Source organism: Leopardus geoffroyi, chromosome A2 (assembly GCF_018350155.1).
Source record: "Leopardus geoffroyi isolate Oge1 chromosome A2, O.geoffroyi_Oge1_pat1.0, whole genome shotgun sequence".
Taxonomy (NCBI): Eukaryota; Metazoa; Chordata; class Mammalia; order Carnivora; family Felidae; genus Leopardus; species Leopardus geoffroyi.
Window position 1 is genome coordinate 126,095,418 of NC_059331.1, and position 14,276 is coordinate 126,109,693.

The 14,276-nt window shown below is 39.6% G+C and overlaps 1 protein-coding gene across 1 annotated transcript in view; it reads right to left on the bottom strand.

The window, feature by feature from the left end:
- DPY19L2 (dpy-19 like 2) overlaps positions 1 to 4,372 on the bottom strand; it is a 94,320-nt gene extending 89,948 nt beyond the window's left edge. The window contains exon 1 of the mRNA XM_045495291.1: positions 3,835 to 4,372. Within this exon, the coding sequence (XP_045351247.1) occupies positions 3,835 to 4,210 (376 nt within the window). The 5' untranslated portion in view covers positions 4,211 to 4,372. The remainder of the gene's footprint in view (positions 1 to 3,834) is intronic.
- Positions 4,373 to 14,276: the final 9,904 nt, after the last annotated feature.

The window sequence follows — 14,276 nt, forward strand, 5'->3', positions numbered from 1 at the left end:
GCGCCCTATGAATGAGGCTTTAACAGAGGGCGTGGAGACAGGTCAAACAGTGACACTCCTGTGGGTATGGAGATTTTTTTGAGGAGCTCCAAACAATGACTCCTCTGGTGGCTGGAACTCAGCTTGTTTTCAAGGATACAACGGAGCTGGGGAAGGGGCACAGGATGAGGCCTAAATAAAACGCCACAAACTCTGCTGTTCTTACAGAATTGCAGTCGTTTTTTGAATACATGTTCTCTAGAGTACTGTAACCCTTTGGTTATTTTTGTAAAATTTTGAAAAATTGATTCTGACAATTTTCCAAGTACTTTTGTTACTGTCACAGAGGAGTGAATTCATTCAGCTATTCCTAATGTCCTGTCTCCCCTCCAAGATTTTATAATAATATTTCTTATGGTTGTCCCAAATATGCTTGGCAAATCATTTTAGCAAACCACAAATTTGAGCCTCTTAAAAATTCAAGAAATGACTCACCTGGACTAACAAAATAAATTAAGTCGATAAAAAATTAAGTAATAATAATAAATTGCAATTTTGAAAAAAATTCCCAGCCATGCTTCTCCAGCTCTTGTTCTCCATGTTCCTAACCATCTGGTCCCAACCACTCTTTAATACTTCTCAGAAGATTTACTTGATTTTACATGATCAGCAACTATAGCCCTTGGTCTGTTTTTGTACTGTCCACAAGCTAAAAATGCTTGTTACATTTTTAAAGGGTTGTAAAGGGTTGTACAGATATGGAAGAAGAACAGGCAATGGAGACTGTATGTGACCTGTGAAGCCTGAAATATTTACTGCCTGGCTCTTTATAGAAAAAGTACAGGGGCGCCTGGGTGGCTCAGTCAGTTGAGCATCTGACTTTGGCTCAGGTCATGATCCCACGGCTTGTGAGTTCGAGCTCCACATCGGGCTCTGTGCTGACAGCTCAGAGCCTGGAGCCTGCTTCAGATTCTGTGTCTCCCTCTCTCTCTGCCCCACCCCCCACTTACACTCTGTCTCCCTCTCTCAAAAATAAAGAAACGTTAAAAAAATTTTTTAAGTATATATTTATTACATATGTTAGCTCTTTCTATCTCATATGTAATATACTCTGAACCACTTTGAGATTAAACCTATATCTGCTCTCTCAACTTAAAACAGATGCCCCTTTGATAAGGTTTCATTAGCCTTAAGATAAACACATACTACCTCATTCAACTTATATTTATAATCTCTTTCTCACTCTCTAGGCAATTACATATAGCGGCAAAAACTCTTAAAAATGGTGTTTAAGGAAAGGGAAAAGATCAAATATCCTACTTGAGCCATCTAGCTTTCCAAAAATCTTCAAAATATTCTTATGCCTCTCATTCCTTCCCTTTACCCCACATTCCACACCTGATAAAATGATAAGGTGTAATGAAGCCAATATTCTAAACGCATGAAGTGCTTATCACAGTCCCTTCCAAAGCTGTGATAAAAAGCATGTCTCCTGATCCCTGTATCCTGTCAATCTCTCCTCTGAAAGTGACCTAGCCTCATATTTCACTGAAACGGAGATCATCTGATACAAGCACTCCTAACTTCTTTTATACCCACTTTAACATTTCTGTGTATACTAATCCTTGCTTTGCTATTCTCTACCATCTATCTCAGCAAAGGAAGTATCTCTCTCTTTTCCAGTTAGCTTCTCAAATTTGTGCCTCTAATTCCACTCTTCTCAAAGATTCCAAGACTTCAACTACTTCCTCTCTTGGAATCTGAATCTCACCCTCTCCCCTTGATCTGTCCCTTCAGCCTTCAGTTCTCCTAAGCCTTAAAACACTTTGGTTGATCTAACAGCACTTCACTTCAAACTACGACAGATTCTCTCCCCCACCCATAACCCCATTTGCTGCCAAGATTCTTGCACAACGTCTTTCTTTTATGTTCCTGAGTTCCTGGTCTTTTTTTTTTTTTTTTTTTTTTTTTTTTTAATGACCAATGACCTCTTCAAATTCTTATGCTTTTCAAACCTCTCTCTAGCATCTGACCAGATTCTTAGATTTCTTCATCTTTTATTACACCAGCTCTTCCAGTTTTTCTGGCCTCTGTTTTTATATGCATATCTGGCTTTTCCTTTTCCTCTCCTCTCTGAAAACTAAGTAGAAGGGGTTTTCTCAAGTATCTCTGCTTTGCCCACTTTTCTCTCATTGGGAATCTCAATCCTCAAGTTTCAGCTCACTTCTACATGGATAATTCCCAAATCTATAATCCTCATTGCTGAACTTTCTCTCTCCCTGTCCTCCCACCTTGTCTACCTCACCACCTACCCAGCCCTCACAATATGCTTCCATGGACTCTCACCTCTGTCCTCTCCTCTCCTCTCCTCTCCTCTCCTCTCCTCTCCTCTCCTCTCCTCTACAGTCCTGCTGTTTCCACCCTCGCTAAGACCACTGTTGCCTTGATTCTGGTATTCCAATCATGTTTTTCTGTTCTTCTCCATCCGTCATGGATCCATTTTACAAACCACTACCATGTTAATCATGTCACTCGATTTTAAAATTATTCAAGGCTAACACTGTGAATGTATCCACAGAATTATGCACTTTAAAATGGTTAATTTTATATGACGGGCATTTCATCTCCTTAAAAAAAAGTTGGTTTTGTTTTTCTTTCCTTAAAGAATCCATCAGTTGCTTCCATAGAATGAAGTTCAAATTCCTTAACCCAAGTTTTGGGTTAGACTCTCCACTGCTCGTCCCAGCCCACCTTGTGAACTTACTTCCCACTTTTGTCACCTTCCTTTTACTTCACCTTTATATTTTCTTACTCCCTCCACTTCAATTATGCCATTCCTCGGGCCTCTAATACTTGCTGTTCTCTGCCTCACACAGCCAGATGTTAACTTTTGAATCACAATTCTAATCCCACCTTTTCCTAAAAGTCTTTGCTCACCTTATTTCCCACTTCCCATCTTAAAGTGTTAGTTTCCTCTTCTGAACTCTCCTAGCACTTAATATATTCAGTCCTTACTTCACCCAGCACTCAGGGAATGCCCTCAGTGTGCCAGACATGGGTGCTCAGGAGCTGGTGTTTGGGTTGGTGAAACAGCGTGGTGTCCATGCTGATTCTGGATGTGGGATGTATGTGCTGCCACAACTACACATCTGATAAAATGTAAGTGTGAATTCCCATCTATTATTCCTCTCATATTTGTTAATACCCCACATGTGGAGACCCATTCTTCTCTAACATCAGCAGTCAGCTTATGACTAAAAGAAATCACAACAACTTACATTAGCAGACATTTCTCCATGTTTCAACCTACATCAGTAGCCCATCTGAACGAGGACTAGGCTCAAATCTGATTTTACTGAAATGGCAACATTTAAATTAACTCTTAAACTACAGAAAATGAAGAATGTAAATAAACAATCTTTCAAGTGCTTTAAAAAAAATTCCCAAATCCAAGCAGTGAAGCTCTACAGCAAGATGGAAGTAAACTATTAAAGGTTCTCAGCTAATTAAACCAACACTTTATTTTGCTTTAAGGTACAAGAGGAACATGGGTGCCCCCAAGAAGTAGCCTATCGTTTTTAGAACCCGTGATAAATGGCTGCCCTGATTAAAACGACCTTTTGGTGGTGGCATAGGGGGTGACCACGATGCCCCCCCCCAAACCCGGGACTCTGTTTTAAAACAAGAACCAGGGGGGCTGGAATTCTTCAGCGATCTTCCAGAGCTGGACCTTGTTATTAGAACTGCTAAGCTTGTTTGTTAAACTGATCTTGAAGACTCAGCCAAACCGCTTCAAACCCGGGCTCAGAGGCCCTCCCGGCCTTGCCACGGGCGCCCCCGCCCCCCTCTGCTCACCTATGCCGAAGGAGGTCCTGCTGTTGACCTGTCGTCTCCGAAACTGCAGCACCTTATCCCGGAGCTGCTCCAGCAAACAGCTGAGGAACTGGAAGCGACCAAGAAGAAGGGTCTTGGCGACCACTTCCATTTGCATGCAATTCTGCGCGTTCAGGTTTCGGGTCCTCCGCGGCGAGTAATCCCGGGAGCCCCCCGGCAGGTTCCCCCCGCCTACGGGGAAAGGCGGCTGCCGCTTTTCCGTCTCCGCCTGCGGCTCCTCCATCTCCGGCTCCCCGGCTCCGGTGGCCCGGCGCCGCCGCCGGGACTGCACGGAGCGCGAGGACTGCACCGGCTCTGAAGCCGCTTCTTTGAGCTTACTCCTCGTTTGCCCGACCATTTTCTCATAGTCCCTGTTCAAATGGAGCTGGGTCTCTGGCTGGCGCAGGCCCAGCCCAGTCGGGCGAGGTCCGCTGGGGCCTGGCTCGGGTCGCGGCCTCAACGACTAGCCCCCGCCGCCGTTGCGGGCCGCCCGGTCGTCATGGCGACCGGGAAACCGGGAGGGAGGGGCCTGAAGTCCAGACCGCCCTGGCCCCGCGCGCGCCCTCCACGCGCACCTAGCACGGTCCCCTTGCGCATCCCACGCGCGCAGCCCCTGCGCCCTGCATCCCGCGCATCGCCCAGAAGCACCCCTTGTCCCCCTAACCAGCCCCGCGCGCAGCACAGGCTCACTGCCCCACTCAAATCCCTGCGCGCGTCCTGGGACGCTGGCCGCCCCTGCGCACACCTTGGCTCCATGGTCCTGCTGGCGGGAAGTAGGAGGAATTCCGATTTAATTATTATTATTATTATTTTTTTCCTGTTCAGGGTTAGCTTTGTTATTTCAACCAAAAGCTTGTGCGTCTGGAAGTAATTAAAAGGGAAAGAGAGTTTAGTTGAAAGAAAGAACCATAGAAAGAGAGGGAGGGAAGGCACTTTTGGGAACATCTCTCCTCCCCTCCTACGCACACCTTGCATTGGACATTAAATGCCTCCTACAGAGAGGGATTGGTCTAAGGCCATAGGCAACATGTGGCAGAGCAGGCTGAGCCTCGAGGCCTCAGGTTGGCAGGAGTTTAGTGACACCGCGGTTGCCCTTGGAGGGCGGCATTTATGAATCCGTTCTTGAAGTATGTGGACCTTGAAATTTAAAGTTGTTTTATCAGCCAAAAAAAAAAAAAAAAAAAAAAGGGTGGGGTGCTGATTTAGGAATATCAGAGAAATGCAAGCTATAGGCAAAACCAGAGGTGAATGCAACAGAGAACTTATTAGGAGACAGTTGGGAGGGGTTATTTTGAACATTAAGAGTGCATGAGGATTTCTCATTAGCGGACTTGCTGTTTACCGATGTTTTTGTGGGAGATACAATGTACCTCTTTCTCTGTTAGGACTTGGAATTGATGATTCTTCCTTATTGATGCGTCTTTTGTTGGGGTCTGTAATTGACCTCCAGTGGTACAGTGTGGTAGCTCCCCCTTCTGGCCTTTAGACTCCGTTTGAAATGAGATTTCCTTCTATTAATTTTCACAAGTGGAAGTGTGTGTCCCAACTAATAATTGTTGCTAAGACAGAATTCCTTGGGCATAGAATCATTGTCCTCAGCGCTCTCACCTTGCTAAACCAGACCCTACCCAGCCCTACAGTCACCACATAGCCAAACACGATGCCACAGCGTCTGGCAAAGATGGACATGATTCATTGTCATTTTCCATGTCCTTTGGCATCTTTGGAGTCCACACGTTCTTCACTTCCCATCTGTTTTATGATGGATCAGATTGAACTCCCTAATCCCCACCTCCCCCATCAAATCTATGGCTCATTTTGGCCAGATTAATTTTCCTGATGCAACATCTCTCAAAAATGTTCATGGTAGGGGCGCCTGGGTGGCTCAGTTTGTTAAGCGTCTGACTCTTGATTTCTGCTCAGGTCATGATCCCAGGATCATGGGATAGAGCACTGCGTGGGCCTCAGCGCTGAATATGAAGCCTGTTTAAGATTCTCTCTCCTCATCCCCCACCCCTCTCCTCTCCTTACATGAGTGCAGTCTCTCTCTTTCTCTCTCTCTCTCAAAAAAAAAAAAAAAAAAGTTCATGGTTCCCATAGCCCACAAATGAAATGTAAACTTCTTGGCTTACTCATCAGTGCCTTCAATAATCGGCCCCCATCTGCCTTTTCAACTTTAATTTCCCACTTTCCTGGACACAAACTTTCCAGTAATTTTGAGTAAGGTCCGGAGCATGAGACTCTATAACTATCTATCCCTTTGCTCATACCAGAAAGTATCCCCTAGCTTTTTCATCCATTTCTCCCTGCAAATCTGAATTCTGTCACCTTCCAAGCCCCAGCCCACATGAATTCCCCCTTCTCTGAAGGTCTAAAGCAACTACTGACCATAGTATTCCTCTTGTCACTTATTTAAATTCAGTAAGTACTGTTATTAACTTGTTGTCTTGTAAGTTTTTTTCAAAGAGCATTTCTACATTCCTGGCACTGTGGTGCTTAAAATATTTCCTCATTTAATTCATACAATAACTTTGTACAAATTAGAAAACTGAGGATCAAGGATACAGTAATTTGCCCAAGTTGTAATACCTGGTAAACTGTTCAATATTGAGTTTAAAATGAAAAGTATTTATAGGTGGTTGCTAAAAATGTTATTGAATAAATATGCAAACTCAAAATACCTTATTTTTATGTATTTTAATATTTTTTGAGAATAGTAAGTGAAATTCTATGATTATTTTTTAGTAGAGTTATATTAGATTTATAAAATGAACTGCGTGGATTCGTACCTTTTTGTCTATATTACAACATCTGGTTGGAAGCCTTTTTTTTTCCTTTAATCTTTCAGTTTCCTTCATGATTATTGGTCTATTTACATTGTCTACTTCTTCTGTAGTCAATTTGGGAAATTTATTTTTTCCCATAGACATTTCAAGTTGGATGAACTTTATACCTACTTTACCTGAAATTAATATGGCTATGTGTGCTTTTAAAAAAAAATCGTGATTGCTCAATGGATCTATCTATCCTTCAACTGTCTGTTACTTTAATAGATGTATTGCTGTTGAACTATATGTAGTTGAATATTTTTAAGATAATTTGAGGGTCCTTGTTAATAGATTATTCATTTAAGTGACTTTATATGATTTATGTTTCTGTTTTTCATGAGGGTGGGCATTTTTGTGGGAAGGAAGGAGTGGATGCTGCTGGAATGTTGACCAGATGTCATTTTCAGTGTCATTCTCTTGTAGAATTCTGAACTTTCTGATTTTTGTTTCCTACCCTTCAGTTTCTTTCGCCTATTTCCTATTTCTTATGTGACACTTTTTGGCCAATTTGTTAATTTGTTTCCTGGAGTTTCCAGTTGCCTTTTGGATCACTCAGTGTACTAACAGAATAAAGCCTATTCTTACCCTTGGTTTAGCTCTTGAAAGTGTAAATCTGGTCACTTTTACGATTTAAAACATAATTTTTATAAGAATGATCATTGTATTATTTCTTCTATCAGTGAAAATCAGAAATAACCTAAACATCAAATAGCAAATGATAGAATACTCATGCAGTGAAACATTCCTAAATTGACTAAAGTTATTGGAATGAATATTTAACAATATAGAAAAATACTCAAGATATAGTGTTTAAGGTATAAGAAGAAGGGGCGCCTGGGTGGCTCAGCCGGTTAAGCGTCTGACTTCAGCTCAGGTCATGATCTCGTGGTTTGTGAGTTCGAGGGCTGTGGTTGATGGCTCAGAGCCTGGATCCTGCTTTGGATTCTGTCTCTCGCTCTCTCTCTTCCCCTCCCCTGCTCACACTCTGTCTCTCTCTGTCTCAAAAATAAATAAAACATTTTTAAAAAATTATAAAAAAAGGTATAAGAATCAAGATATATATGATTTAGGCATACAGTAAATGCATACAATTAACTATATGCCAGGCTCCATTTTAAATCTTTTACATAGTGGGCTCATATATGGAAGATTACTGTGGTATGACCTTGAGCTAGAAGCTTAGCCACTCTAATATTTGTGTTCTCATCTGACAAATGTTAAAGCATGTAAAACAGTACATTCTTAATTTAAAAAAATATTCCTGGGGGCTCCTGGGTGGCTCAGTCAGTCAAGTGTTCGACTTCAGCTCAGGTCATGAGCTTGCAGTTTGTGAGTTTGAGCCCCGCGTGGGGGCTCTGTGCTGACAGCTGAGAGCCTGGAGCCTGCTTCAGATTCTGTGTCTCCCTCTCTTTCTGCCCCTCCCCCACTCAGGCTGTCTCTTTCTCTTTCTCAAAAATAAATAAACATTAAAAATAAATAAATAAATGTTCCTAGATCTTGCTCTAGATTGATCATATTAAAAGTATACTGGTAAGTGTTACTTACCATTAATATTTGCTAACCTGGATTCTTTTTCATTAAATTATATTTCTGTGTAGTCATATTATTAAACAGTAATATGAGTTTTAGGTTCATTAGTTAATTCAAAAAACCGAGAGACAGTTGCCTAAATAATTATGCATTCTCTTACTAAGAAGAGGAATAGATTTGTGTATGTGAGGGAAACCATGGCACTTAGTTTTATTCATGGCACATTTTCACCTTTCTATAACTTCCCACAGCAGTCACTTGTTTTACCTAGTTGTTTTCAACAGTTATTTGAGTTGTATTTTAACTACATACTTATTATTATAATAACTTAAACCAGCATGTTTGATATTTATTCTGTGATGAACTGACAAAATAGCACATTGTAATTTGATATAATACAATATATTCTTGAATTATTTATCCTATTTAATATGAATATGCCTCATAATTTAGCAAATTATTTGTTTTACGTAAAGGTTTCTAATTAATCTATATGTAAAACTCATCTGTTTTCTCTTAGTATCTTAGTAAAGCAATTGGTAATTTTTACCCCCCAAATGCAATGAATCAAAATAACCAGCAGATGGCAATAATGACTTGTAAATCAGAATTTTTAAAATTTAGGTATTTTTTAAATTTATTTTAAAAAATCAGTTTTATAATAAATCCATCTACTAAATATGAAATTACAAATGTAATTCCATATAAAAATAATTATGTTGCATATTTCATATTTCAAATAATTAAGATATTCATCATGGCCAACATTTGGTTTTCCAAATAAGAATGACTTTACTTATATTGATTCAAATAACTTTTTAATCAAATTTAAGTGTTTTATTTTTGTTTTTGTTTTTTTATTTTAGAGAGAGATAGAGGGAGAGAGCGCGCACTCACGAGTGGGGTAGAGGGGCGAGAGAGAGAATCCTAAGCAGGCTCCACACTCCCGAGCAGAGCCAGACAGGGGCACCATCTCACGACTTTGGTCTCATGACCTGAGCCAAAAGCAAGAGTCAGATGATCAACAGAGCCACCCAGGCACCCCACAAACTTAAATGCTTTAACTTTGCACAAATACACAGATGTAAATTGAAGCGCATAGCTAAGTGGACTTCTGTATTTAGCTTGGTTATATCGACCAGGAAAGACAGAGGTAGAGGTAGTTCTGAGAACATCATTTTGAAAAGGTTAACTATAATTTGATAAATTAACATACTAATTCCACTGTAATTGATGCTCTTCTGCATAAAAGATGGGTTTGTATCAGTGTTGTTTCAGTTTCTTACACATTAAAGTACTTTTTTTTCCCCTTTGATGGTACAAGGAGTTGGAATTGGCATCAAAGTGTGTATCTCTAGTTTATTACCATGAGTTAGCCCCAAAGATGGTAGCAAAGTTTTTAGGATCTCATAATGACATCACCTGTAATTGAACCACATATCCAATATTCTTTTAGAACCATTTGATGTAGTAATTTTATTCATTTCAATTAACAAGTTTTAAAAAGCTGAACCAAATGGGATTCATTTTTTATATTTTCGCAGGACTTCCTATAAATTTATAAAGATGAAAAAAATATTTTTGTTTAATCATGTATCTCTATTTTTGTCTCCAAAATATAGGATAACCATAGGTATGTGCTTCTTGGTGGCTGTGTATTTTCTAATTGGTCTGTTTTTATACGTTAAAAGATCTTTTCAAATTTCAGCAAGTTGCCTCCACTAAAAGAAATGCTTTTGTACATGTGTATTTTATAAAACAACTACTTCAGTCTAAAACTGTTACATATCTTGGATTGATTCATTTTTAGATAGTATATTTACTGCTACTGAATTACTTTATAGAGCCTGCTTAAATTCTAGTTGGATGCAAGTGCTTCTTCATAGGAGAAAATGGAAAGTCACCAGGTGTCAGTGAAGCGTACAGCTTGAATGGAAATACATCTGTATGTAATGTTTTGCATAACGCTGCCTTTTCATCCAAATGAGAAAGGTACCTGTGATAAGTTGGAATTTCTGGGAGTTCTAGTCTATTTTCTTTGTCCACGAGAGGCGTATTCTCCTTTTAAAACTGGAGCTCCTAGGGGCATCTGGGTGGCTCAATTGATTTCAGCTCAGGTCATGATCCCAGAGTCGTGGGATCGAACCCCATGTCAGGCTCCATGCTGAAGATTCTCTCTCTTTCTCTCCCTCTGCCCCTTTCCTAGCTTCACGCTCTCTCTCAAATAAAAAATAAAACAAAATACAAAAACAAAACTGGAGCTCCTTCTGCCACCCATACTCTGGTCAGTTGTTACCCAGGCTTATAGTAGATGAAATGAGATCTCTTCGACCTTGAATAGCCTTATATAGGCGTATTTCATTCAAAGGAAGGGGGGGGGCGGGGAAATCCATGAATTCCTTCACCCACCCCCAGGCCACATGAAGACACTGCCTAATTGCATAGTATATACACACTGATTTGAACAAAAAAGTACTCAGTAATCACTGTTAAATGACTTAACCAATATATGTATACCACATACATACGTACATATATACATACATACATACATACACCACCCTCCCGCAAAATCTATTTTTCCATGAAACTAATGATGGTAGTTCCATGTGAAAACTCCAATATACTGAGATTATTTTTATTTACCACCAAAGTAACTATTATAAGAATTACTACATTCAATATTAATAACCAAAAGTCTTAGAATATATTAAAGTGTGAATTGTAGAATATGTGTAGGCAGATTAAATGCAAAACATAGCAAAACAGCAATGCTGCATAAGGCATCTGTGTGCTATGTCTTATTTCACATAATATTTTAGATTGATTTAAGATTTAACTTTGATTATGACACAGTGGTCTAGAAATATCACTGCACTGAGCCCAGTATGTTTTGGACCATTTACTTTACTTCTCTAGCTTTTATTTCCCCAACTATGGAATAAAGACTTCGGACTACATGGCCTTATTACTTTTATTTGATTCTGGTTAGTATTTGCACATATACTTAAGTAGCTGGAAAAATGTATCTGTTGAGTCATATAGTGCCTTGTACCAACACTTCCCTTCTCTCCTTTGTGTCCAGCTATGTTTGGATTCTGCCCTGAGGGTCTTCATCTTTGCAGTCTATCTACTCCACAGTTTATCCCCATCCTGTACTCCAGATGCTACACTTCACTGCCAACCCAAATGAGCTAAGCCTATTTCTCTCTAACCTGTTCAGCCCAGCCCCAACCTGGCCCCTGCTCCATCCCTGGTCTTTTCTTCTGGTTCCTCCCTGACTCCACTTGCCCTAGTCTTTCAGTACGGTGGGGTTCATTGTTTCTATTTTCTAATTATTTCTGTGCTCTAGAAGAACTAACTTGGAACCAGAGTTTAAGGGAGAAGGAAAAGTGTCCCTAAGTGAGTACTAAGTGTTTACATCAAGACCACCAGTCTCTTGCTTTGGGCAGCAGAGTCCTGCTTTCACGTAGACATTGACCCATCCCCAAAAGATGAATGTGGAACTCTAAAATTCCCTCCTGTTCTTTGCCATAATCTGAAACTCTTCTTGAGACACTTATCAGTGACAATTATATAATCCACTATGAGAAAATTTGTTGGATCATGCAGCTTTTATGTTTCTTGATTAAGGTTGTGTGTATATGGGTTCAGTAAAGGCAATGTGCACGCTTTAAGTTTTTTTCTTAAAATTTAGAAGTATTTGTGGGGTTAGCACAGTGTCTCAGTTATGAGTACAGACAGGATGTGAATCCTGCCTATCTCACTGAGGTAGGTTCTGAGAACTTAATTTCTCTCTGCCTCAGGTTTTTCGTACCTCAAATGGAAATAATACTAGCTCCTACTTCAGAGAGCTGTTGCAAATATTAAGTCAGATAATGTATATGAAGTGCATAGATATAGCAAATGTTCTATAAAAGGTACCAATTATTACCATATCAAGGCTCAGAGTGGAGAGGGAATTATTTATATCATCGTCCCTCCCTCCCCCCCCCCCCACTCCCCAGGGAGTCCAAAGAAATAGCTATGATTCTTCCTAGGGAAATTAAAAAAAAAAAGGGAGGGGGTAAAAATAAATAAGAATGGAGAGCCTAAGGCTGTTCAATGCTAAAAAATAGGCAGTATTATCTTAAGTTTTGAAGTCAGCCTCCAACTTTGTTCTTCTTCAGTATTTCGTTGACTATTCTGGGACTCTTGCCTTTGCATATAAACTTTAGAATCAGTTTGTCGACAGCCATAAAACTTGCTGGGATTTTGATTGGGACTGTATCGACTTTGTGGAAGTGGAAAAGAACTGACATCTTGGCAATATTGAGTCTACCTACCCTCAGACATGGAATCCCTCTCCATTTATTGATATCTTCTTTGATTTCTTTCATCAGAGTTTTATAGTTTTCCTCATATAGATCTTGTATATATTGTATTCACACCTAAGTATTTTTTCCCCTTTTTGGGTGCTGATATAAATGGTATTGTATTTTTAATTTCAAACTTGGATTGTTCATTGCTGATATATGGAAAAGCAATTCATTTATTAACCTTGCATCCCACAACCTAGATATGATTTTTTATTAGTTCTATGAGGTTTTTGTTCGAAGCATGTTAATGTATGTTTTTTTAAAATTAGTAAGAATGAGAAGGAAAGAAAATCCTTCTTTAAAATTAAAAGCAGCTGGCTAGCTTAGTAGGTAGAGCATGCAACTCTTTATCTCAGGCTTATGAGTTCAAGCCCCATGTTAGGTGTAGAGCTTACTTCAAAAAATAAATTAAATAAATACATTTATTATTTTAAAAAGCCCACAAAAACAAAACTGAAGCAACTGAACAAGTGAACCCAGTTGTATTGTGAATGAGTAACATAACCATATAGGAAGATGAAGAAGGAACTAATCTAATGGCTAAACATGTGATTTGACTGTGTTCCCTTGGTCAAGGAGTGGGTAGAAGGGGACCAACTGCAAACAACCTCTGAACTCTTTTTTAAAAGGTTTGTTTATTGCAGTTTTATGGGTGAAGCAAGATGAAGTTATTTGGGGTTTATGGTTGAATTGAGTAAATAAATATGTTGATGTTGAGAACCAGGGAGAAGGTACATGCAGATAGGGAATGGGGCTAAGCAAAAGAAAAGGCCCCTGTGGGAGTGTACTGGAATTGGAGATAGCAGCACAGACTCATGATTTCTAATACGTGCTGTACACACACACACACACACACACACACACACACACACACACACACTAATGTGTGTGCTTATACACATATATGCATTCCCAACTCTGCTGGCTGAGAGAACCTAGAAACAAACATATCCCATACAGTACATATCTTGGTACCCAGATCTTGGTTTCTAATATATTCCCCAACTAAAAGGAATCTGGGCTCCTTGGAGAAATGACTGGTTCCAGAAAAGGTATGAGATGAGCCCTGGACAACGTGTTATGCCAGAAACTGAAGTGCTAAAAAAAAAAAAAAAAAAAAATCAAGTAGGGCATGTCAAAAGGACATAGGGACCAGCTTAAGGGGCTCCTGATGACCAAATCCAGGGTGAATTGAGCATCAAGATAACTAAGAATAGTAATAAATTATAAAACATTGAAAAATAAGAATTCTTTGCCATGAAAGACACAGAAAGGTTGCAGAGCTGTACCAGCTTAAAGGAGACTGAAGAAACAGGATAACTCCATGCAATATGTAACCCTGAACTGGATCTGTACTGAAGGAAGAAATATGCTACAAAGGACATCACTGGGTTGGTCATTTAACAAAGCTGGAGTACAGATGGTAGGTCACAGTATTATATCACCATGAAATTTCCTGAAATTGCTAACTCTTCTGTAGATATTTAATGGAATCTTCTTGGTTTTAGGATGTGCACTTTGAATTACATAGGGATAGTGGGGCATGATATGTGAAACCTACTCTCAATTGGAGGAAAATAAATTGTATATATTGCATGTGTTTGGGTGGGGGGGCATATACTACTCAATGTAAATGCTAATTGTAAATCAAATGGGGCAAAACATTAACAATGGGTGAATCTGGGTAAAGAATATACAGCATTTCTTT